The sequence below is a fragment of the Pecten maximus genome, chromosome 4 (genome assembly GCF_902652985.1).
Source record: "Pecten maximus chromosome 4, xPecMax1.1, whole genome shotgun sequence".
NCBI lineage: Eukaryota > Metazoa > Mollusca > Bivalvia > Pectinida > Pectinidae > Pecten > Pecten maximus.
The window spans coordinates 29,174,551-29,198,684 of NC_047018.1; the positions used below are offsets into that span (position 1 = coordinate 29,174,551).

The window sequence follows — 24,134 nt, forward strand, 5'->3', positions numbered from 1 at the left end:
CGAGCTTGCAACCCAGAGGTGGAAGGCTAGTGATGAAGTGTCGGGACACCTTTACAACTCTGCCACCGCGGCCCCTCAAATCTAGCTATATACTATAATTGTTCTATATGATAAAGTGTCGGGACACCTTGACAACTGGGCCACCGCGGCCCCTCAAAGCTAGCTATATGACAGATGCAATCTCTTCCCCAACGGGTTATATCACAGTCTTAAAATTTAATAAAGGGACATGTACTGTTTATAGAGGGATATGTACTGTTTATAGAGGGATATCTACTGTTTATAGAGGAATATCTACTGTTTATAGAGGGATACCAACTGTTTATAGAGGGATATCTACTGTTTATAGAGGGATATCTGCTGTTTATAGAGGGATATGTACTGTTTATAGAGGGATATCTACTGTTTATAGAGGGATATCTACTGTTTATAAAGGGATATCTACTGTTTATAAAGGGATACCTACTGTTTATAGAGGGATATCTACTGTTTATAAAGGGGTATCTACTGTTTATAAAGGGGTATCTACTGTTTATAAAGGGATATCTGAAGTTTATAGAGGGATACCTACTGTTTATAGAGGGATATTTACTGTTTATAGAGGGATATGTACTGTTATAGAGGGATGCTTACTGTTTATAGAGGGATATCTACTGTTTATAGAGGAGTATCTACTGTTTATAGAGGAATATCTACTGTTTATAGAGGGATATCTACTGTTTATAGAGGGATATCTACTGTTTATAACGGGATATCTACTGTTTATAGAGTGATATTTACTGTTTATAAAGGGATATCTACTGTTTATAGAGGGGTATCTACTGTTAATAGAGGGATACCTACTGTTTATAGAGGGATATTTACTGTTTATAGAGGGATATCTACTGTTTATAGAGGGATCTTTACTGTTTATAGAGGGATATGTACTGTTTATAGAGGGATACCTACTGTTTATAGAGGGATATGTACTGTTTATAGAGGGATATGTACTGTTTATAGAGGGATATGTACTGTTTACAGAGGGATACCTACTGTTTATAGAGGGGTATCTACTGTTTATAGAGGGATATTTACTGTTTATAGAGGGATATGTACTGTTTATAGAGGGATACCTACTGTTTATAGAGAGATACCTTCTGTTTACAGAGGGATACCTACTGTTTATAGAGGGGTATCTACTGTTTATAGAGGGATACCTACTGTTTATAACGGGATATCTACTGTTTATAGAGGGATATGTACTGTTTATAGAGGGATATGAACTGTTTATAGAGGGATATCTACTGTTTATAGAGGGATATGTACTGTTTATAGAGGGATATCTACTGTTTATAGAGGGATGCTTACTGTTTATAGAGGGATATCTACTGTTTATAGAGGAGTATCTACTGTTTATAGAGGAATATCTACTGTTTATAGAGGGATATCTACTGTTTATAGAGGGATACCTACTGTTTATAACGGGATATCTACTGTTTATAGAGGGGTATCTACTGTTTATAGGGTGATATTTACTGTTTATAAAGGGATATCTACTGTTTATAGAGGGGTATCTACTGTTTATAGAGGGATATCTACTGTTTATAGAGGGATCTTTACTGTTTATAGAGGGATATGTACTGTTTATAGAGGGATACCTACTGTTTATAGAGGGATATGTACTGTTTATAGAGGGATATGTACTGTTTATAGAGGGATATGTACTGTTTACAGAGGGATACCTACTGTTTATAGAGGGGTATCTACTGTTTATAGAGGGATATTTACTGTTTATAGAGGGATATGTACTGTTTATAGAGGGATACCTACTGTTTATAGAGGGATACCTTCTGTTTACAGAGGGATACCTACTGTTTATAGAGGGGTATCTACTGTTTATAGAGGGATACCTTCTGTTTATAGAGGGATACCTACTGTTTATAGAGGGATATTTACTGTTTATAGAGGGGTATCTACTGTTTATAAAGGGATACCTACTGTTTATAACGGGATATCTACTGTTTATAGAGGGATATCTACTGTTTATAGAGGATATCTACTGTTTATAGAGGGGTATGTACTGTTTATAGAGGGATATCTACTGTTTATAGAGGAATATCTACTGTTAATAGAGGGATACCTACTGTTTATAGAGGAATATCTACTGTTTATAGAGGGATATCTACTGTTTATAGAGGGATACCTAGTGTTTATAGAGGGATACCTACTGTTTATAGAGGGATGCTTACTGTTTATAGAGGGATATCTACTGTTTATAGAGGGATACCTACAGTTAATAGAGGGATATCTACTGTTTATAGAGGGATATCTACTGTTTATAGAGGGATACCTACAGTTTATAGAGGGATATCTACTGTTTATAGAGGGATATCTACTGTTTATAGAGGGATATCTACTGTTTATAGAGGGATACCTAGTGTTTATAGAGGATATCTAGTGTTTATAGAGGGATATCTAGTGTTTATAGAGGGATATCTACTGTTTATATAGGGATATCTACTGTTTATAGAGGGATACCTAGTGTTTATAGAGGGATACCTACTGTTTATAGAGGGATGCTTACTGTTTATAGAGGGATATCTACTGTTTATAGAGGGATACCTACAGTTAATAGAGGGATATCTACTGTTTATAGAGGGATATCTACTGTTTATAGAGGGATACCTACAGTTTATAGAGGGATATCTACTGTTTATAGAGGGATATCTACTGTTTATAGAGGGATACCTAGTGTTTATAGATGATATCTACTGTTGATAGAGGGATATCTTGTGTTTATAGAGGGATATCTACTGTTTATATAGGGATACCTACTATTTAGAGGGATATCTACTGTTTATAGAGGGATATCTACTGTTTATAGAGGGATATCTACAGTTTATATAGGGATACCTACTGTTTAGAGGGGTATCTACTGTTTATAGAGGGATATCTACTGTTTATAGAGGGATACCTAGTGTTTATAGAGGATATCTGTTTATAGAGGGATATCTACTGTTTATAGAGGGATACCTACAGTTTATAAAGGGATATCTACTGTTTATAGAGGGATATCTACTGTTTATAGAGGGATATCTACTGTTTATAGAGGGGTATCTACTGTTTATTGAGGGATACCTACTGTTTATAGAGGGATATCTACTGTTTATAGAGGGATATCTACTGTTTATAGAGGGATATCTACTATTACAGAGTGATATCTACTATTATAGAAGATATCTACTATTATAGAGGATATCTACTGTTTATAAAGGGATACCTACTGTTTATAGAGGGATACCTACTGTTTATAGAGGGATATCTACTGTTTATAGAGGGATACCTACTATTACAGAGTGTATCTACTATTACAGAGGGATATCTACTATTATAGAGGATATCTACTGTTTATAGAGGGATATCTACTGTTTATAGAGGGATATATACTGTTTATAGAGGGATATCTACTATTACAGAGGGATATCTACTATTATAGAGGATACCTACTGTTTATAGAGGGATACCTACCATTTATAGAGGAATACCTACTGTGTATGAAGGAACATTGTTGCCAACATCTTTTTATGGTGGGTGAATTAGAGTAAAAACTAATAACAATAATACGTTGTGTCATCAGAAATCTAGCAGGGGTTGTACTATCAGGGTGAACTGAATTTCCGTTTAAACATAAAAAATTATTGCGAGTCTGGATGAAGAAAATTAATGTCCAGGTCCTGGTTTTATCAACTTTCATCTACGTAATGAATTCTGTCAAGATTTCAATAGGAAAGACCGATTGGATCAAAGGGAAACATTAGTTAAGGAACTGACCTTAAATTCTGTAATGCTTCCAAAGAAAAAAATAACTTAGAGATTTCCGTGGCAAAGAAATATTGGCGAAACTGGCCCAAGCTTTGTTAAGGCTTCTAATGGTATTTTAGTAATGGATCACAGGACATGATGGTGGTGAGTCTACAGCTTAGGTTATTTATGATGATGTTGTTATTTTGGTTCCATTTTGTTACTGTTTGACAATTTATACAAAATAGGCAGACCATGATACAAGTTCGTATAAATTTTTACCACAGGAAACGACCTAAATAAACTCGGTTTCTCCGGGGATCCGATCTCTGTGCTTTGGCAATTGAAAATAATATGGAATATTTTAAACTTCATAGCGAACATAAGAATGTCTCTATGATAAACATAAATGATTTTATTTTAGCTGTAATTGTCTGCGAGTCCTCAGATCGTATGTCAAATTAGGAACACGTGGATGAAACAGGGATGAATGACCCACGATTTGAGGTGCTACGATTGTACTGTGCCGCGAATGAGAAACAATCTTTAAGGTGTTATTATTTTAATACATGTATTTTCATACTATTAGTAATATTAATCTGACTATTTGACATCAGTAAAAGCACAAACAAAAACACCGTTTATTAACAATAATAATGCAAATATTTTCTTCCAAAATCGACCCAAGTCTGACAACCATTACGGACCAAATCCAATATGGCGACGTGCATTTCGGCTTATTGCATAAGTCGGTTAATCGGGTAAAAAGTCCCCGAAAACAGGCAACCCTGATTAAGCGGAATGCACTGTACATGATATTACATAACATTATTATCATTAATGATGGTTGGACATTAGGCCAAAGGTAATAAAAAAAAATTGAAAAATGAAGTAAAACACAAATATCGCTCTGATTTAGACAGTTTCTTGTTGGTTATGTTAGATGACCAAAACCAGTAATGAATACTTGCTCAAATTGTCTAAATAAGGTACAACTGAATGAAGAAAGATGACATATTAAATGACAGCTAAGTTTCCATTTTAAACTTAAGATGAAATGTATTCATAGTCAGTCCATATAAACAAGGGGCCCAATGGGTCTATATCTCTAAACTTATGAAGAGAATGTTATGTTGGAAAACTGGACATCATGTGTGACTTTTTAAAGTTTTAAGGTTGATCAAGGTTATTGCTAATCTCAAATTAACCCTTCTTTCATGAACCAACTTGGTTCCCCTTATACCAAAGCATGCTAATGTCAAAGAATCATACTATTGGGCCTCTTGATTATTAAGACGTTTAGAAGATTTTTTCATAAGTTTACCTTTGAAAGTAGGTCAAGAAAACTGTTTTAAACAAACTTGTTAGCCCTTCGTCATAACATACTGCTGACCAAATAGCATAACCCGGGGCCTCTTGGTTATTGTGAAGAAGTTGTTCAAATATTTGAAAACATTTGATCTTTGTGACTTTGACAGGTCAAGGTCATGTATTTGAACTCACTGATTTGTCCTCCCAACAATCCATGCTACTGACACAACACCATGACTATATTGGTTATTAAGAAGTTGTTTGAAGGACAAAGTTGACACTACACAGACAATGTATGCCACACCATGGCATAAAGTCACTTGCTCTATGGGAAGGTGATCACACAAAAATACATCCAAAACCAAATGACCTCTACAAACTGTTTGGTTGGTTATAACAATGAAGGTAGTAAAAAGTGCTTTGCCTTGTTAATCTTTAAGACTACAAGCTTGAGAAAACACAGGTATACACCAATAGCAGTGCGAGTGTCCTCAGGTTTAGTTTATTTGGTTTATTTTTGTTTAACGTCCTAACAGCCAGGGTCATTTAAGGACATGCCAGGTTTGGAGATGGAGGAAAGCCGGAATACCCGGAGAAAAACCACCGGCCTACAGTCAGTACCTGGCAACTGCCCCACGTAGGTTTCAAACTCGCAACCCAGAGGTGGAGGGCTAGTGATAAAGTGTCGGGACACCTTAACCACACAGCCACCAATGCCACCAGTGTCCTCAGTAAGTAGACAATATAAAACAGCTTTGAACATAAAGTATTTATTGATTATAAATAACATCAGTGCTCCATTGCTTCCCCGTTTGTTTTACTGTCTATCTCTTCATCACTGTCACTATCTAGTTCATTCACATCCTCATCAGCAGCATCCTTATCCTCCTCCTCTTCTTCCTCACCTACAATACAAAACATGGTGATTATGAAACATAGCATTACTTCTACAGCATTGACAAATATTCAAATATGTTTTTGGGAAAATAAAATTTGGATAGAGATACTAGCAAGGTAATATTTCTATAACCATCAACCAAAACTGGTTTTAAATGCTATTATGACTTTACATCAGTTTTAAAGTTGTTAGGATACAGTGTTTTAACTATACTAGGGCTTCATACCAGTTTTACAGTCAAAATAAATAAAACACAAACCTGGGCCAATCTCCTCCATGAGCTCCTCAACATGTTTCAGAAGTTCTGGATCATCACATTTAATCTTTTCATACACCTGTTAATGACATACCAACACAAATCATCACAGGTATTCTTATTAGGGATACATAGTGACAAATTGCAATACATAATAATAATTAAATAAGTATTTATAAACTAATCCGAATTTTTATGTTAATGACCGTAGCGACTAAACAACAACTGTTCTGAATACATTATGACAAAATTAGATTATCTGACCACACGGGAACAGTGTACGATGTTTACTTGCCGAAATATACGCATTTTAATTCCAATCCAAACCGCCTCACAGCTTCGGGTCGCCATCTTTGCTCAAATCAAAGCATCTGTGCGTTTGAAAGAGTCAGTACTGCAAAGCTTCTAAATGATCTTGTGTTACAAATTTTAAGATTATAATAGAAACGAAATATGGATTTTAAAATAATTTGATTTAAATTACTTATGTATTAGGTTAGCGAATCGTAGCAATTATTTACAATGCACTCTAACTTTGCACCCAATACTGATCACAATGTTTTTATTTAGACATTTTCTATATCTTTCGCTTCATATCATTTTAAGAATTGATTTAGATTTCCCAGTAATTTCGAGGGAAATGCATTTGATGACGTAACCGTAAGTCTACAGGCTATAGAATCAGGCATCTATAGTCGATAAATGGAGGTTTGGAGTGGATAACACTTCGGTCCATTAGCTGTATGATATATTTCGTGGCGTCGGTTATTAGAACGTGACACGGAAAGCACAACGATAATAAAAACAGAAGATCATTGAACATTCCCGGATTATTTTCGCAATTTTTGAGACACCAATGTGCTAAAATACAACGGAAAGTAACACAGATTTAATTCATAGCTATCGTATCGTAACCTATGTAGTTGGACTAGACCTACTTTCGTTTTACAGTTTACGGATATGGTCATAAAATAATTCATATTCTGAGCCATAGTCGATCTAATTACTTAATTGCGGGATATTTCTATCAAGTATATTTGTACTTCTCATGTACAGGGTACATCTTTGTTTAAAATTGACTGGTCTGTAGGTCTAATCTTACTCCCTCAGCTGACCCTGACCACAGGGCCACGTTAATATCGTATCCTTTTGTAAACACCTCATAATAAATGTATCAACGGCAGAATCGTCTGGATTACACTTTTTACCGTTTAAATACTTTAATATATAAAACTTATAACCGGTTAGCTTGTAATAATAATAATAATAATAAATATTTTATTAGTGTGTCACACATTTTAAAATACATACATAATAGTTTTAACTAAAACAACGCATGATTTATAAAATGCCCAGCCAGTATTTGGCTTACGAGACACAGAAATTAATATACAACATAAACACAAATCAATCATGATTAAAAGAACGACGTTTTCTCATACATAAAAACACTGTTCTAGCTGTAAAACATTGCAGAGATGCCTCATTCATTAAAAATATAAATTTATCTTTCGAACACATATCTAAAAAATCTGATGAGATGTCATTAGCCTTTATAAAAAGAGGTTCCCGGATTTCATTATAATAATCACACTCGCATAAAAAATGAATTTCAGATTCAACAGATTTAGATTTACAATATGTACACAGTCTATCACATAATTGTATTGCAGGTTTAAAATAGCGACCAGTCTCTATACATAGTGGCAAACTTCCACATCGTAGTTTAGCTAAAACGCTCCTGTGTGATCTAGGCATAATACTGGTTACATAAGTTTCAGGTATTAAATCTTTCTTAAACAATCTATAAGTTCTCAGCTTATTACCATTTTGTTGCCCACTATCTGTCCAGACCCTTGTAAACCATGACTGTTCATCTAACTTAAAAACTTTTTTAGAAATATTGTGCATGACCGCTTTCGTAGCTCCGGTAGCCCTCGTGATGATTTGGTCGACTTGGTAATGTTTTGCTAGTTTATTTGCGTTAGCATCCCAGGACTTTCCCTTCCTCTCTGACCACTTATGGACTTTATACAAAAGTCTATCACAATCCACTGATTTCAGTCTACAGCACAGTCTAAAAACCTCTATCCGCTGTTTGGCTAGACACGATATCCAACCCATATCACCGATTTTACCCGCGTTAGAAGTATTTCTGGACACACCTAAATAAATCCTCATAGCTCGGTTCTGAATATTATTTATTAGCCTATGTTCAGTCTGTCCCCATATGGCTGAACAGTAAAACAGTATTGGTTCAACAATAGTCTCGTATAGCTTGGTAAATACTATGTACTATGTACTATACATGTATGTAGCTACAGTATCAATTTCTCTTGTTCAGCTATTACCTTACACATCGATAATACCATACAGGTATCAGTAAATTAACAATAGACCATCTATTGATGAATTACCTGTTAAATGTCAGTTGTAGAATCCAGCTTTGTAGCTGTAACAACACCGCTGACACATGAATTTGTCACCACCCACCTGTTTAGCCTGATGTAGGTAGTAACGAGCATTCTCCTTGAAGTCTGAGCCCTGTAGGTAGTTGGCCCAGCCAATCATATACCAGACTTGAGGAACTTCATCATTCTCATCAAGTAAACCTTCCAGTACATCCACAGCTGTCTAGAATTGGTATTAACAGGACTTTCAATTAGCCAACAGGAAAGTGCATTCATCAATTTTTTAATTATTAACAACAGTATTATAAGGAAAGAACACTGTACACACATTCTCTGCAATGATTAATCCATTTCAGCTATTCAGTGTAATAACTAACTACATGCATACCATCCAAATGCATTGTTACAAATTGCATTATTGAATATTGAACTAAAACATACTGAAATGTAACCATAAACAACCATTGTACAACATAACAGTTGTGTAAAATGATATTAATGAAAAAATATTTTAAATAAAATAAAAACATTTTCAACTAACCTCATATTGTTTTACTTCAGTTAAAATTTTGGCTGACGCTATCCTTGTATCATAACTCAGAGGAGTTAACTGGAAAAGAAAAAACAAATATCAATATCTGAAAATATAACTGATGTTTTATGATAAATATTTGTATATACAAGTCATAACCTGATTATGACATCATTAATTTAGGTCCCACTCAAATTACCTCCCTTCTGTCAAATGGAAATAATTGTTATACATGTACCTGAAACTACAGCATGAAATAAAATTTCAAAATACCCTTATGGTGATCCCTAATTTATCTTTCATTTTTCAATAATTTACATTAGAAATAAATTTGGTGATCCCTAATTTATCTTTCATTTTTCAATAATTTACATTAGAAATAAATTAAGTGTTTAAACAACTTAACTATAAATCTTCACTGACAAGAACATAAAATTCTGCATCAATATTTTTTGACAACACAGCTAATTCTCAGGTCCCATGGGGATGGCGTGAATGTAAAGATTACCTCGAGTGGGTTAAACTCCTCATCAGGCACTTCTCCTTTGTCAGCTGCTTTATATTTGGGTAACCATAATGACACACTCTTTTTGATCATCTCTGCAGCCATCTAAAACAGCACACATTTAACTGTTATGTTTTAAGTGGTACAAATGTATATAGAGTTTACTTATTTATCCATTTCTTTTGTACATTGATTTGATTGATGGGGCTTAATGCCTTGTTCCAGTTAAAACAGAGCCTAGGACTCTTTTGTACAAATACTTCATTTATATTGTAAAATTTTCTGACAAATGGGAGCAAAAAGTAAACCAACTGAATAGGTAGTGAAAGAGAGAAGCTTTTGTATCATCTTGATACACATCACTTTTATCTTCTCATTCTCCATAAGAACTATGCTACAATATCAGGGGGTATGGAATGAAAATACTTTACCTCTTCATTCTCTTTAGAGAGATGGAAGCTGGCCATCATCTGATAGGCCTCAGCATTCTCGCTATCTATTCCTAGAGCATGGTTTATGTACTGTTCGCATCTAACGTCTGCATCCTCCTCCATGCTGCAAAGTTGAATTTTAAAAGTAAGAACCACTTTTATGATTCAATAACAAAATGCACAATTGTATCTTTATGTGTAAAACTTAACACTAGCTCAAACACATTCGAAACAAAGTTCACATTTTCTAGCACTAAAGATGTTTATGTGAGCTGTTTGATTAATGACAACCTTAGTATCTGTACTGGTATTTAATAAAAAAAAATATCACCCTTTAATGAGTCTTTAAAGTAACATATTAAAGCCAAATTCCAGCAAAGTTCTACTTTGGAGCCTCACCCCTCTGTCTTCAGGGATTGGACCTGACCCTTTTGTATAAGTAATGATTGCCATCCATAATGATGTTTCAATCGAAATATGGTTGTAATCCATTAAAGGATTAAGGAGGAGTAGCAATTTAAAGCAGAATTTCGGCTAAGTTCACCTTTTGGGGCCACACCCCTTCTCTTCCTAGGAGTCACACCTACCTCAATTATATGAAATATGATTGGCTTTCTGACAGGATGTTTCACACCAAAGTTGGTTGTAAATCAGACAAGGGTTAAGGAGGAATAGGGTTTTAAAGCAAAATTTCAGCAAAGTTCCCTTTTTGGAACCCCTCTGACCCCAGGCATCACACCAGCCTCATTTATATAAAATGATGTTTCACATCAAATGTAGTAGTAATCCACTTTGGGTTCAGGAGGATTAGAGAGTTTTGGAAGTAAAAATCTTACGCATGGCGGAGGGTGTATAATGAAGGATGAAACATTATGGCAATAGGTCATCCTGACCTCTGGGTCAGACAACCTAAAAATCTCCTTGGTCTATAACCTTACCAGCAGTCTGTCATGTAGAGCTCGGCCAGAGACAAATAGGCATTGCAAATCTCCTCACAGGAAACCCCGTCTCTTGGTCCACCTCCACATGCAGCTGCCAACTGCCAATATCAAATCACACTTTAACGAAGCAGAAAGTCAAAAGAGACATTGCACATGTGTTAGAACTACAATTTATTGTGTATTGCCCGCTCCTTTTGACAGCCAACATAAGTCAAAATAATTGTTTCATGAATTAAATCTGCAGATAGCATGTTACATTACATTTTGCATGGTCATCTACTACGTAATGAATTTTGAGTACAAGTACACTATCAGGGAATGATCAGATTGTATTTCCAGGTCTACCTGTAAGTTGTCTGTACTTTGTATGTAAACAGACAGGTAAATTCAAATTTCTGATTTAAACAGCAATGTCAGCACCTGGTACTACACACATATTTCCTTATACGAGATGTATTGAATTAAATGTGAGTAGTAAATTAAGTTTTCGACAAGGCATTAGACATGGGAGCGGAGACAGTTATCATAAAAGGAACATGTATAGTTGTAATGCAGACTTTAATTTGAATGTTGTTAGCCATACTGGAAGCACATGGTATTCAGGAGGGGATCAGTTGGGCTATTTGACAGTGACTCTGAAATGTATGATGATGGGAATAATACTACGCAGTTTTCTGTATTCAGAAATTCAGTTCGCTTAGGTACAGACCGTGAGAAATAAGTGTGAATAGATATATGCTTAATAATTAAATCTATAAATGAGGTTAAACGACATTGGACTTGACAAATATTTTATAGTCTACAATTTGTATGGTTTTTCGAAAACATACCAAAAAGCCCTCTTTATCACATAGCCTGCAGAAGATATTTTTAATGGTTTGAATTGTATAACCTGCAGGCAATATAAGCTATGGTTTACTTTTGACTTTCCCATGGTGTAATTTGTATCTACATTGTATTTCCAGTTGGTAGTTAAGCAATAAGTATGCCATTCTACCAACATTTTATATTTCATCATAGTTTAGAAGTATCTGTCCAGCAAACTCATTACAAAATATAAAAAATAAAAATTAGATATGCTAATTATACACTGCATACCTCTGTTGCTTGCTTTGCCTCGTATTCCTTCATCATCAATTCTATTCCCTTCTGGAAGCATTGCACAGCCTGCGCACCTTCAAACAACTGTCCCAGGTACATGTATTTGGAGTGGCCTTGGTTAGGACTAACCTCCACAGCTCGACCAAAACACTGTACAGATAGTGTTATGAAATAATGATCAATGACAACCATCCAAGGGAAGTAACCATGTATTTTACACTGGAGGTATTCTGTATTAGAAATACATTGAATACTGGTATTTTATTACAATCAAAATCATATGTCAATTTACTTTAATCCTTTCTATTAAGAAGAGTATTGCAGAATTATGTTCAGGTTTTTAATTATAAGCCTGGATACATCAGATATTTAAGTACTGATTAGTGAAGTCATTGGTTTTTAGCAGTGATCTTTAGAATTTCTTGTGGAGAATATTGGAGCACCTCAGAATATAGGTACACAGCAGAATATTGTACCTGTTTGGCTGCCTCCTGATTTCCAAGCTCTAACAAAAGAGATCCCGTTGTTTCCAGGGCCAGAATGCTATCTGGCTCCATCTCCAGAGCTCTCTGACAGAATTTTTGGGCAAGTTCATATTCAAATCTATCGATACAATCTTCTGCCTGCACAATAGAAAACATAGGACCGATTTATAAAGTAGAATATACAATATCATGAAATTTATTTTAAGTAACAAAACTAACTTTTATAAGTTATGACAATTACTGCATAAATGAAGAATAAAAATGAAATATCAGTTTGTTAAAAGTAAAAATATGCACTGTAGTGGAATATAACTCTGAAGGTTTGTATTCTTTACTTCAGTATTCAAACAAACATTGCGTTATTATTCTGGTGCAAAGCAACAGTGATTTTGAGTTCAACTTCTCAGCCACCAGAGATACAACTCACTTGATCCCTGAATACTTTAAAGCAACATTTGTTTGAAATTTGTTATGACTTATAAACAATAAATAATATAAGAAATATATTAATAGTGTTTAACGATTTAATGTAATACTTGTAAGTAGCACAGAGTAATTGATAAATATATTGTAGAATGGGTCCTTCCTACAGTCTACTAGTCTAATTAAAAATTATGCTCTACTAAGCGAGCTAAAAGTTATACCATTGATACATCAAACCATTATATTTCTAAATAATAATTTCGTCACTGTGATGTTTCTTAAGCACTACAGTAACCAATTGACTGCCCTTCTTCACTTTATATACATATTCTAAAGTGGATGAAGATATCTTTCGATAAACATTTCTGAAAACTTAAAACACACATTAAATGATCTTCTTTATGGTAAAAAACTTACTTTGGCTAATGATCTATATATTAATACAATATACAAGTCCATGCTTTATATAACATATTGCATACCTAGATGAGACATATTATGTTCCTGCTAGGAAGAAATATCAGGGAGCAATAGTCTACCTTTTTTTTAAAAATATGTTCTGGTGCTCTAAATTTTTAAAAGCACTTACAAAGCTCAATTTGAATAACCCTAATTTAGCCACTCTATGCAGATAAACAGTTATAGAAAATCATCAAGTCTTTAATAATGCCCTACTGATGATAGAAGGTCTCTATTTACATCATAAATTTACCTTCTCCAAAAGTTGTTCAACACTGTATTTTGGAGATTTCCCTTTCGATTCATGTGCCACTTCTCTTTTCGCCTGCTGTATACGTCTCCTTCTTTCAGCTTAAAAAACAAAAACATAAAAATATGAGGGAAGTTGTTTGCATAAATACATATCATGTAATTACATATAATACGTTATTCGGAGATATACATATTAAACTGAAAAACACACTGTTACTGATTGAATACAGGTCTTTGGAGTGGTAATCCATGACTTTACACCTGAGCCATAGAATTATGCTCCTTCAGCTGAGTGAATACTAGGTAAAAGCCACTGGCCTGTTCCTTTCATACAAATATGGAACATTGTATTGATGTATACCTGGTAAACATCTTAAGGCCTCTATAATCAGTGGGTAGTTTCCGAGTTTTAATAGCAATTATAAAGAAGTATGGTATTGATTATCACATTATATTATCATGAGGGTATATATTCTATCATTAAACATATATGTCACGAAAACATGACAGACGTAGAGACTTTAGACTCTGTCTGATGCACAAAATTACCAAAAACCAAGTAGTCATCAGCCAACACAACAGACATACACCAACAAACAGGCAATCAAGGCATACCCATCACAAATCATTTCAACTACCACACTGCAAAACCATGGCCAGAAAACAATCATTTTTTTTTCAAGTACAATATTTGAGTGGAATAAGATCCCACCAGATATCATATCCTCCTGTCAAACAGCTGAATCATTTAATTAAGACTGCCCTGGCCTCCTGTCAGTATATATCCCCCAAAATTAAGTAAAACCTATATACACATCTTTCTGTTGGCTTTCTAGGAAACGATCGCGACTGCATCTCTTCTCTCTCATAACATTATCTTCAACTTGTAGAAGTTGATCATTACCATTTAGAAGAATAACATAGGGAGCTTTAAAACTTCATTGTTTATGTTATGTTTAGTTCCATTGCTCGAAATCATAAAATACTCTTTCTTCGTGTTTATGTCAGTATATGGACAAATATACTGTATTGTATTAGAAGATATCACACTGTTCTACACCGTCTTATCAAGGCATTTTAAAAGCATTTTTGTTTTTTGTCGGTGTCTTATGCTACGTGTAGTCACTGTAGATATCGAGTTTAAGGACATTGAAAACTAAAAATCAGCTGCTTGTTTAAAATTACCAAGAGATCCTTCAACACTTTTCTTGAATTTCCGTTTGCCCATGTTCTCTGTATCAGCTTCAATACTTTTAGAGTAAGTACATCTCCTAAATATTATGCTGTGCCACCGCTCACATGTGTGAGCAAATCGATGCGAACAGACGCTTGAAAAATCATCATCACCAGAAAGCTTAACTACGACTGGTAATATTAAAACCAAATTGCGGAATGGCTCCTACAGAAAATCCGATTTTATGTAGAGTCTGTTCGTTTATGCGGACAAACCGGTTCGTGAGTTTTTAAATGTAATATTTCAAGCATATATCTTGTCTCACATGTAAATGTTAATACAGGCCTTCGAAGTCTTTGTCACTTTGTCAAGGCTCGTCTGAAAACAATATAAAAAACGAACAACACCGGTCCAAGTGGTCTAACCGTTTGGATAGCAAAAACGAAAACGGCTTAATCTGCGTTTTCTATCTTTAAAAAAAATCTACTTGGCCTATCAAGTAAAAGAATTAGAGAGACACAAATATTTGTAAAGGACTACATAGTGCATGTATCAGAATAAGCATACACAATATGCATGTTAATTCAATTTATCAAATTATCGGGTCCACTTTTAACATTCGCTGTAAACAAAAAGCTGTCAAAAAGCACCAACATATTCTGCGTTTTTATGTCGTACGTAATGTGACTATAGATAAAAAAAAATCAAATGTAGGCATATATGACGTTGCATATAAAAGAGTAATGATGAAAAAAAAGTAAAAAAAAAAAAAAAAAAACCCAAAAAACCTGAAAAGCTATTCTGAAGATGAATATACATGTTTAGTGTCAACACGTGTTCTTTTCACAATATCTGGTGTGGTGTAAGGATATGACCTAATTTAAAATGCCGCTAGTTGATATGAAAAACAGACAAATTCGGACATGTATTGAACTATTACAATTTATTTTACAAATCATAACAAAATGCTAAACAGGTTTATATATATTATAACATAAAAAACAACAACCGCTGGTGCGTTATCCTTTCCATGACATCATGAAGCGGCCTTCAAATGTTAGCCAATCAAATTGCATAGAACCACATGATTAAAAAATAGTCTTGGTCAAAGGTCACCGTACGCGTGTCAACCCAATCAAAACGTATTTCGATAGTTTATTCCACGTGTGGTATAAACTGAATGTTATTCAACAGTTTTAATGATTATTCCATGCCTAGAGAGATGAATAGCACACACCTATTATGGTAGGAAGCGCTATATACAATGAGTTGAATGTACATTATTATGATTAGTTGCTGGGTGTGTCAGTGGTAATTTCCTGCTCCATCTGTCGTCATATCAATATAGTTATGGACAAGCTACCAAAGGATTGAAGACTTCTATACTGTCGGTTGCTGGTCTGTTTTCTCATGTGTTACCTAATTGATATTGAATATGTTATATCTTGTAAATCTTTTTATTATGTCTTTAATGTATTCTTCCATTTTTTTAGTTTTGTTTTTAGGGATTTCCAATTCGGATGGAAATCTCTATTGTTTTCGTTATATTTTTTTTCTGATTTCCACAGATTTTGAAAACAGTTCCATTCATAAATGAATGAAGATAAAACGACCATATTATAGTGCATGACAACAACATCGAGCTGATCTTTACAGTAACATTTTGGTAACAATAAGTTCAAAGGTCAAGATCACAGATCTAAAATAGATTTTTTAAAAGCGTTTTTTGAACGATCATAACATCATAAGGAATCGTTCCATTACATTCACGATGAGTGTGTCATGTAGATAATGGTCGGGGCTAACTTTTCTCCATGCCATGTTATCAGAGAATATGTCAAGGTCACAACCTCGTTATAGGATAAACAATATGTCGGGGGGGAAAAAAATCTGAATCTGAGATTTACTTTCACCGCACATAAAAGAGCATGATCCTCTGAGGTGGACTGTGCGATTTCTTTGGTATCGGATGAAAAATGACGGAGATACGGCACTTTGAAAATAAAAAATCAAAGTTTCACGCAAAAATGCTCTTAAAATAGTTCAGCTCCTTCATATTTGCACATATAGACTTGATATTTGGCATAGCATATAAGATTGGCTACAAAAGATACTATTTTTCATTCAAGGTCAAATAATCAAATAAATAAAAATGTGAAAACTATTCATTCAAATCAGGTTCTTTGTCCTTTCGTTTTCTTCTTTGAACACTCAGTGCATTGCTTATTTTATGGCCGGGACTAACTTTTCTCTGAAACATGTCATTAGAAAATATGTCAAGTTCAAGGTCCTAGATCGAGGTCAAATCAAGGTCAAAGATTAAAACAATTCATTGCTTTTTTAATTGTATGTCAAAGAGCAACATTTACTGAGATGAAATATGCAAGTTTTATGGTCGTGCAATAAAACAAATGACGTAGAAATGACACCTTTAAAAATGTTCATTTTCCCGCCAAAATTGAAATTTCTCCCACAAATGCACCTATTTTCCTTTATTTATTTATCTTCATACACATACAGTGTATGTTTGATATTTGGCATATTAACAGCATAAACGAGCGCCTACAGAGCAGATTGCTTTCAAAGAGACAGATTTACATAAGTACTTAGTACTTGTTTCTGAATCCTTTTTGAAATTATATTGTATATATTATATTGCTATGTATTTTTGAATAAAATAAAGTTTAAACTAGATTGCTTTTCATTAACCTTGACCTTCGTTCAAGGTCACGGAGGTCAAATGATCGAAAATAAAAAAAATCGAATTCTTTCAAAAAAGGTCTATTTTGACAATATAGAAGAATATAATCTCTTGAAGATGTCTGCAACGTTTCAAGGTTGAGTCGTAAAAAATAACGCAGAAACAGCACTTTGAGAACCCTTCTCCCGCCAAAATTCAAAATTATCATCAAAATGCACTTTAAAACGTTCAATACTCTAGGCCTCATCCATACAGACTTTATAATTAGCACATTTATAGCATGAATGACTAGCAACAAAGGCATGTAAATCGTTGTTCTTGACTTCGTAGCTCAAGGTCACGGTCAAGTCAAATGACTGGTTAGAGAAAATAAGCGCAGAGAAAACGAAGAGAAAACGGAGAGAAAACGAAGGTAAAACGACCGTCAGAACGATAACATGTCTTCGATCATTTTCTAGATGGAAATCCCGTGTTTTTATCTTGAGCAAATCTATATTTTTTTGTTTTTTGTTTTTTTTTCTTGTTTTTTTTTTTATATTTTGATTGAGAGAGTTTGTTGTTTCTAGAGCTACATATCAGGAGAGTAAAAGTGCTTGTTTACCAGACATTTGTGGAAGATAAAACGTTTACCATTATACTACTTCCATGGAAAATGCACTGAACCTGCTTCCTTCCCAGCACTAGTTTCACCGAGCAAACCCGTGAAACCACTGAATCACATTCCTGTTACCTCGAAACGGAGTGCACTAGGGGGATACCATTTACACAATACATTATTGTCGTAAGTTTCAGGATCGTTATATATTATTAACATGTTTCGATATTCTTTAGATAAGATAGCAGTAACGTATGGATACCGTATACTGGCACTGCGGTCAAGGTAACTCCTACTATTTACTAGAATTCATATTCACAAGTCACGTGACAGAACACTGTTATATAGATGACCTGTTAACCTTATTATGAGCTCATGACTTCCACTATCTAAGCCCCAGACCTGGTATTCTATTGCAAGAGGTTGGACGTACAACTATCGCGGACATGTTGTCTATATTACTTTCCGTAACACTTATTCTTCTGTTGTGTCCGAATGGAGCAAGTGGCCAAAACATCGTCTGTATGATGTTGCATTGCAAGGACGAATCTAAGAACTGTATGTTAGACTCAGACTGTCGATCGGCACTCGCATGTATCACGGGTTGTGGGACGAAAAACGAGACGTGTATGTTTGACTGCCTGTACTCCTACGAGGATGACGTGTTCGACACCTTTATGAAGTGTGCATTTACGGAATATAAATGCATCACCATGGTTTCGCCAGACCCTGATTTCCGCTGTAAGCCTCCACATTTACCTCTGAAAACTCTGCCTGCACAACAACTCAAAGGTTCGTGGTATATCGTCCTTGGACTGAATCCGAATTTCGATTGTTTTGACTGCCAAATTACCACGTTTTATCCATCGAACAATTCAAATTCTTTGTTTGTGAACGAACATTTTGACGTGCACACCATTGATGGAAAGCTGAAGCACAAATTGGTTAACGAAACCGCTATGCAAAATAATGCATCGTTTCAAGGACTGCTGGAGTATAAGAGCATGCAAATGGGACACGAGACGACCACAGAGTGGAGAATTCTGTACCAGGACCCAAAGCTAAGCTATATGATTGGATACTACTGCGGTCACGTGGCTTCCGACTGGTACTACGAAGGGTCCGTCGTCTTCTCTCGGAATCCTGAGCTGAGTAGTGAAATTATGACAGAGGTTAAAGGTCAAATGACAACCCTCGGTCTGCCTGTCGACCAGTTTTGTGCACCGAAAACATCAAATTGCTTTTAATTGTTATCGATGGATGAATAAATATTTTAGATCTTTGAAAGGTATAATGTTGTTCCTCGATAAATATCTAAACCTATGTTATGTCAATAATATGACTATCGATATATATTCCACATGACTATGAAATGATAATGTCTACACTTGTTATCTCAATATACGACATATACGACATCATAAATTCAACCATTGTCATATCATCATCTTTGTTTTTCGAAAACATGCCGCCCCCCTTTCCCTTAAAAACTGGAAGTATCATTTTTAGCTCACCTGCCCGAAGGGCAAGTGAGCTTAGGCCGTGGTGCGGCATCCGTCGTCCGTCCGTCCGACGTCATTTTTTTCATTTAAACAACTTCTTCTCAATAACCAAGAGGCCAAGGGACTTGATATTGGGCCTGTAGTATGCTGGGGTGAAGGGCTACCAAGTCTGTTCAAATAAATGACCTTGACCTTCATTCAAGGTCACATGGGTCAAATAGGCTATAATCTTCAAAAACATTCTTCTCAATAACCAAGAGGCACAGGGACTTGATATTGGGACTGTAGCATGCTGGGGTGAAGGGCTACTTAGTTTGTTCAAATGAATGACCTTGACCTTCATTCAAGGTCACATGGGTCAAATAGGCTATAATCTTCAAAAACATTCTTCTCAATAACCAAGAGGCACAGGGACTTGATATTGGGACTGTAGCATGCTGGGGTGAAGGGCTACTTAGTTTGTTCAAATGAATGACCTTGACCTTCATTCAAGGTCAAAGGGGTCAAATAGGCTATAATCTTCAAACAACTTCTTCTCAATAACCAAGAGGCCCAGGGACTTGATATTGGGTCTGTAGCATGCTTGCGTGAAGGGCTACCAAGTTTGTTCAAATGAATGACATTGACCTTCATTCAAGGTCACAGGGTCAAATAGGCTATAATCTTCAAACAACTTCTCAATAACCAAGAGACCCAGGGGCCCAATATTTGGGCCTGTAGCATGCTGGGGTGAAGGGCTACCAAGTCTGTTCAAATAAATTACCTTGACCTTCATTCAAGGTCACATGGGTCAAATAGGCTATAATCTTCAAAAACATTCTTCTCAATAACCAAGAGACCCAGGGGCCCAATATTTGGGCCTGTAGCATGCTGTGGGGAAGGGCAACCAAGTTTGTTCAAATAAATGACCTTGACCTTCATTCAAGGTCACATGGGTCAAATAGGCTATAATCTTAAAACGACTTCTCAATAACCAAGAGGCCCAGGGACTTGATATTTGGCCTGTAGCATGCTTGGATGAAGGGCTACCAAGTTTGTTCAAATGAATGACCTTGACCTTCATTCATGGTCACATGGGTCAAATCGGCTAATATCTTCAAACAACTTCTTCTCAAACACGAAGAGGCTCAGGCACTTGAGGTTGGGCCTGTCTGTAGCATGCTGGGGTGTAGGGCTACCAAATGTGTTCAAATGAATGACATCGATCTACATTCAAGGTCACAGGAGTGAAATATTTTTAAATCTTCTGATAGCCAAGAGTCACCAAGACCCGATATTAGGCCAATAATATGCATTGAATAAATTGGTTATCAGCATAGTATCTGTAGAAATGACATCAATCAACTGCACATTCGCTGTAGAACTTGCTGAGCGATACAGGCCCATTGGGCCTCTTGTTTTAAGATATTACTGAAAGTATCATTTTTTCTTTCATTTTCTAGTGATATCCATTTTGACCATCCCAGCAAACAGACCGTCGTCCTTGTTCTCCTTTCTGGTTATATCGTAGTATAGCACATGACTATATATATGTATTGAATATTGGAGAAATGGAAGTAAGCTATGGAAACTAAAAATCGATAAAAGAAGTCATAACATTTTGCACAAATGCTTGCCCTATATGAGCTGTTATCTTCGCACTTCGCCTGAACACATCTGCCAACATCTACAGAACAACCCTGAAAGTCGTAACAGAACACCAAACGACAAAATGACTTATCAATTATTTCAATGTTTTTTTTATTACATGTAGCTGTCATTACAACAACACCACATTTTCTGTAAAATCTACTAAGATTCATTATCCAGTTTAAGAACCAATCTAACCTGATCCACACGCAATTTAAAAAAAAATCTTGGGACTAATCAGTCCTTCGGTAACATTCCTTCAGTGTTTCGATTGGCTGGATGTTGAAATAAAGTTACCGCTGTGTGCCGTGTGTGATTTTGCGCACAATAATAGAGTGAGACAAGAGGTTATGGTACCGTTCATTTATTCCTTTACAAAATTATGTTTACCAGTACAAAGATTATGCGATGAAGATTACCCGATCAGCCCAGTGGGATCCATGAACCATTCGTGTCAGCAGTAGGTAGGGGCGTGGTATGTACGCAGGACTGAACGGGGTCACTAGAAAACAATAAAATTTCACCAATTTTGACTTTAAAGATATTTATTATGAAAATTTGTAATAACAAATACCTTTAACTTAATTTTTTCGGAACAATGGGTCATATTCTCGTTAAAGAATGTCCCTGCATAATTCATGTAACACAGACGATCATAATGTATGACATGTAATACAAACGACCATACAATATAGATCATGTAACACAATTGATCATACACTTGATGACATTTCACACAAACGATCATACACTTGATGACATTTCACACAAATGATCATACACTTGATGACATTTCACAAGAACGATCATACAATGTAAATCATGTAACACAAACGATCATACAATTTATGGTATGCAACACAAATCACCATACAATGTATGGTATGTAACACAAAACATCATACAATGTATGACATGTAACACAAACATCTTACAATGTATGGTATGTAACACAAAACATCATACAATGTATGACATTTAACACAAAACATCATACAATGTATGACATGTAACACAAACATCATACAATGTATGACATGTAACACAAAAGATCATACAATGTATGACATGTAACACAAACATCTTACAATGTATGGTATGTAACACAAACATCTTACAATGTATGACATTTAACACAAACATCTTACAATGTATGGTATGTAACACAAAACATCATACAATGTATGACATTTAACACAAACATCTTGCAATGTATGACATGTAACACAAACATCTTGCAATGTATGACATGTAACACAAAACATCATACAATGTATGACATTTAACACAAAACATCTTACAATGTATGGCATGTAACACAGATGAGAATACAATGTATGACATGTAACACAAACGATCATTGTATTACATGTAACGGAAGAGTGGGTTATACATTCCTATACATTAATTTAGGTTGCCAATGGCATTATACGAAGCTAAAACTTACCTCAGTTCGCAGATGTACTGGCCGTTATCGTGACAAGAAGTGTCCGCAAAGAAGAAATCCACATGGTTATATAATGCTAAGCAGTTTTCTCCGCCGAAACTGGGTTTTGGCTCACCGGTACCCCAGGAGAAGAAAGTAAGAGAATTGCGGTCAAGGTTTCTTACCCAATGGTTATCATGAGTACGCACACCGTCAATCCAGTAATAATGTCTGCTTGCTGGTGCTTTAAGAACAATAGAAAGACGTTGAATTATGTATGATATTAAGCCACAACACACTGGAGAGGGAACCCCCATAACAACATAGAGAGGAATATTTCAATTTTACAAAAAAAAGAAAAAAAGAAAAAAAATACATGCAGCTAGACTTCGTTAACTATATATTTAACCTATTACATTAACCATACAACTAACCTTTGTTATGTTAGCCATATATCTAACCCATTACATTAACCATGCAACAGACCTTTTGTTATGTTAACCATATATCTAACCTATTACATTAACCATATATATCTAGCCTTTGTTATGTAACCATACAGCTAACCATTCTAACGTTAACCATTTCTAAACTGTTATATTAAAATATAACTAACCTTTGATGTGTTTACTATATATTCCACCTGTTATATTAACCATACAACCAACCTTCATTTTGAATACTGTATGTAAATAAAAATGATTTAGGACATAGAGCACTGTTATCAATATGAAATATGTGTATCATATGTTGATTACATATCCTACCTCCGTTTGTCCAGAACAAAGTTACACATTATAGAAAGGTATACATGAGATACCTGTAGGAAATCGCTTGACTAGTTTCCTGAGGAATTCCAACTCTTGATTATCGTCAACTTGAGCGAGAGTCGCATTTTCTGTCAAGCAATATATCTGTAATTAAACAATGCATGTAGAAGTATACACATGATGACATCATCCTTCAATGTCAGTAGATTATTTTGACTGGAAGATATGTCAACGGGGCGTGATACGAGGACAAACCATGTAGCTCGATGAAAAAAAAAAAAATAAAAAACGAAAAAGAAAACCTCTGGCGACAGGTACTCCGAGAGCTATGATAATGTTGCTGGACCGCTCGCGTGTTCGACCAGCAATCGGATAAGACATAAGTTAAAAGAGGGTTAGATGAAAGCTAACGAAGTGACGTAAATGGGTATGAGGAACTTGAGAAGCATGCGATGCGGATTATTTGACCAAATGCTGAGATCATGTCAATGTCACGTCGGACCGGTTTGTCCATATTCCACAGGACACTTACACTGGACGATTAAGTAAAAA

At 35.2% G+C, this 24,134-nt stretch overlaps 2 protein-coding genes and 1 long non-coding RNA gene across 3 annotated transcripts; 1 reads left to right on the forward strand and 2 right to left on the reverse strand.

Moving 5' to 3' along the window:
• Window positions 1–5,845: 5,845 nt before the first annotated feature.
• On the reverse strand, window positions 5,846–15,119 carry LOC117325745 (probable assembly chaperone of rpl4). Its single transcript, XM_033882186.1, has 11 exons — window positions 14,971–15,119; window positions 13,787–13,884; window positions 12,643–12,789; window positions 12,164–12,316; window positions 11,063–11,163; window positions 10,125–10,248; window positions 9,697–9,798; window positions 9,198–9,266; window positions 8,739–8,879; window positions 6,249–6,324; window positions 5,846–5,996 (listed from the first exon to the last, which is right to left on the reverse strand). The coding sequence occupies exons 1-11, from the start codon at window positions 15,011–15,013 to the stop codon at window positions 5,881–5,883; spliced, it is 1,170 nt and encodes a 389-aa protein (XP_033738077.1). The 5' UTR covers window positions 15,014–15,119; the 3' UTR covers window positions 5,846–5,880.
• A 3,582-nt stretch (window positions 15,120–18,701) lies between these two features.
• LOC117326486 (violaxanthin de-epoxidase, chloroplastic-like) lies at window positions 18,702–19,502 on the forward strand. The gene has a single exon (XM_033883236.1). The coding sequence runs from the start codon at window positions 18,702–18,704 to the stop codon at window positions 19,500–19,502; it is 801 nt and encodes a 266-aa protein (XP_033739127.1).
• Window positions 19,503–21,734: 2,232 nt separating this feature from the next.
• On the reverse strand, window positions 21,735–23,872 carry LOC117325746. Its single transcript, XR_004532371.1, has 3 exons — window positions 23,633–23,872; window positions 22,834–23,056; window positions 21,735–21,888 (listed from the first exon to the last, which is right to left on the reverse strand). It is a non-coding gene; the product is annotated as an uncharacterized LOC117325746 (long non-coding RNA).
• Window positions 23,873–24,134: the final 262 nt, after the last annotated feature.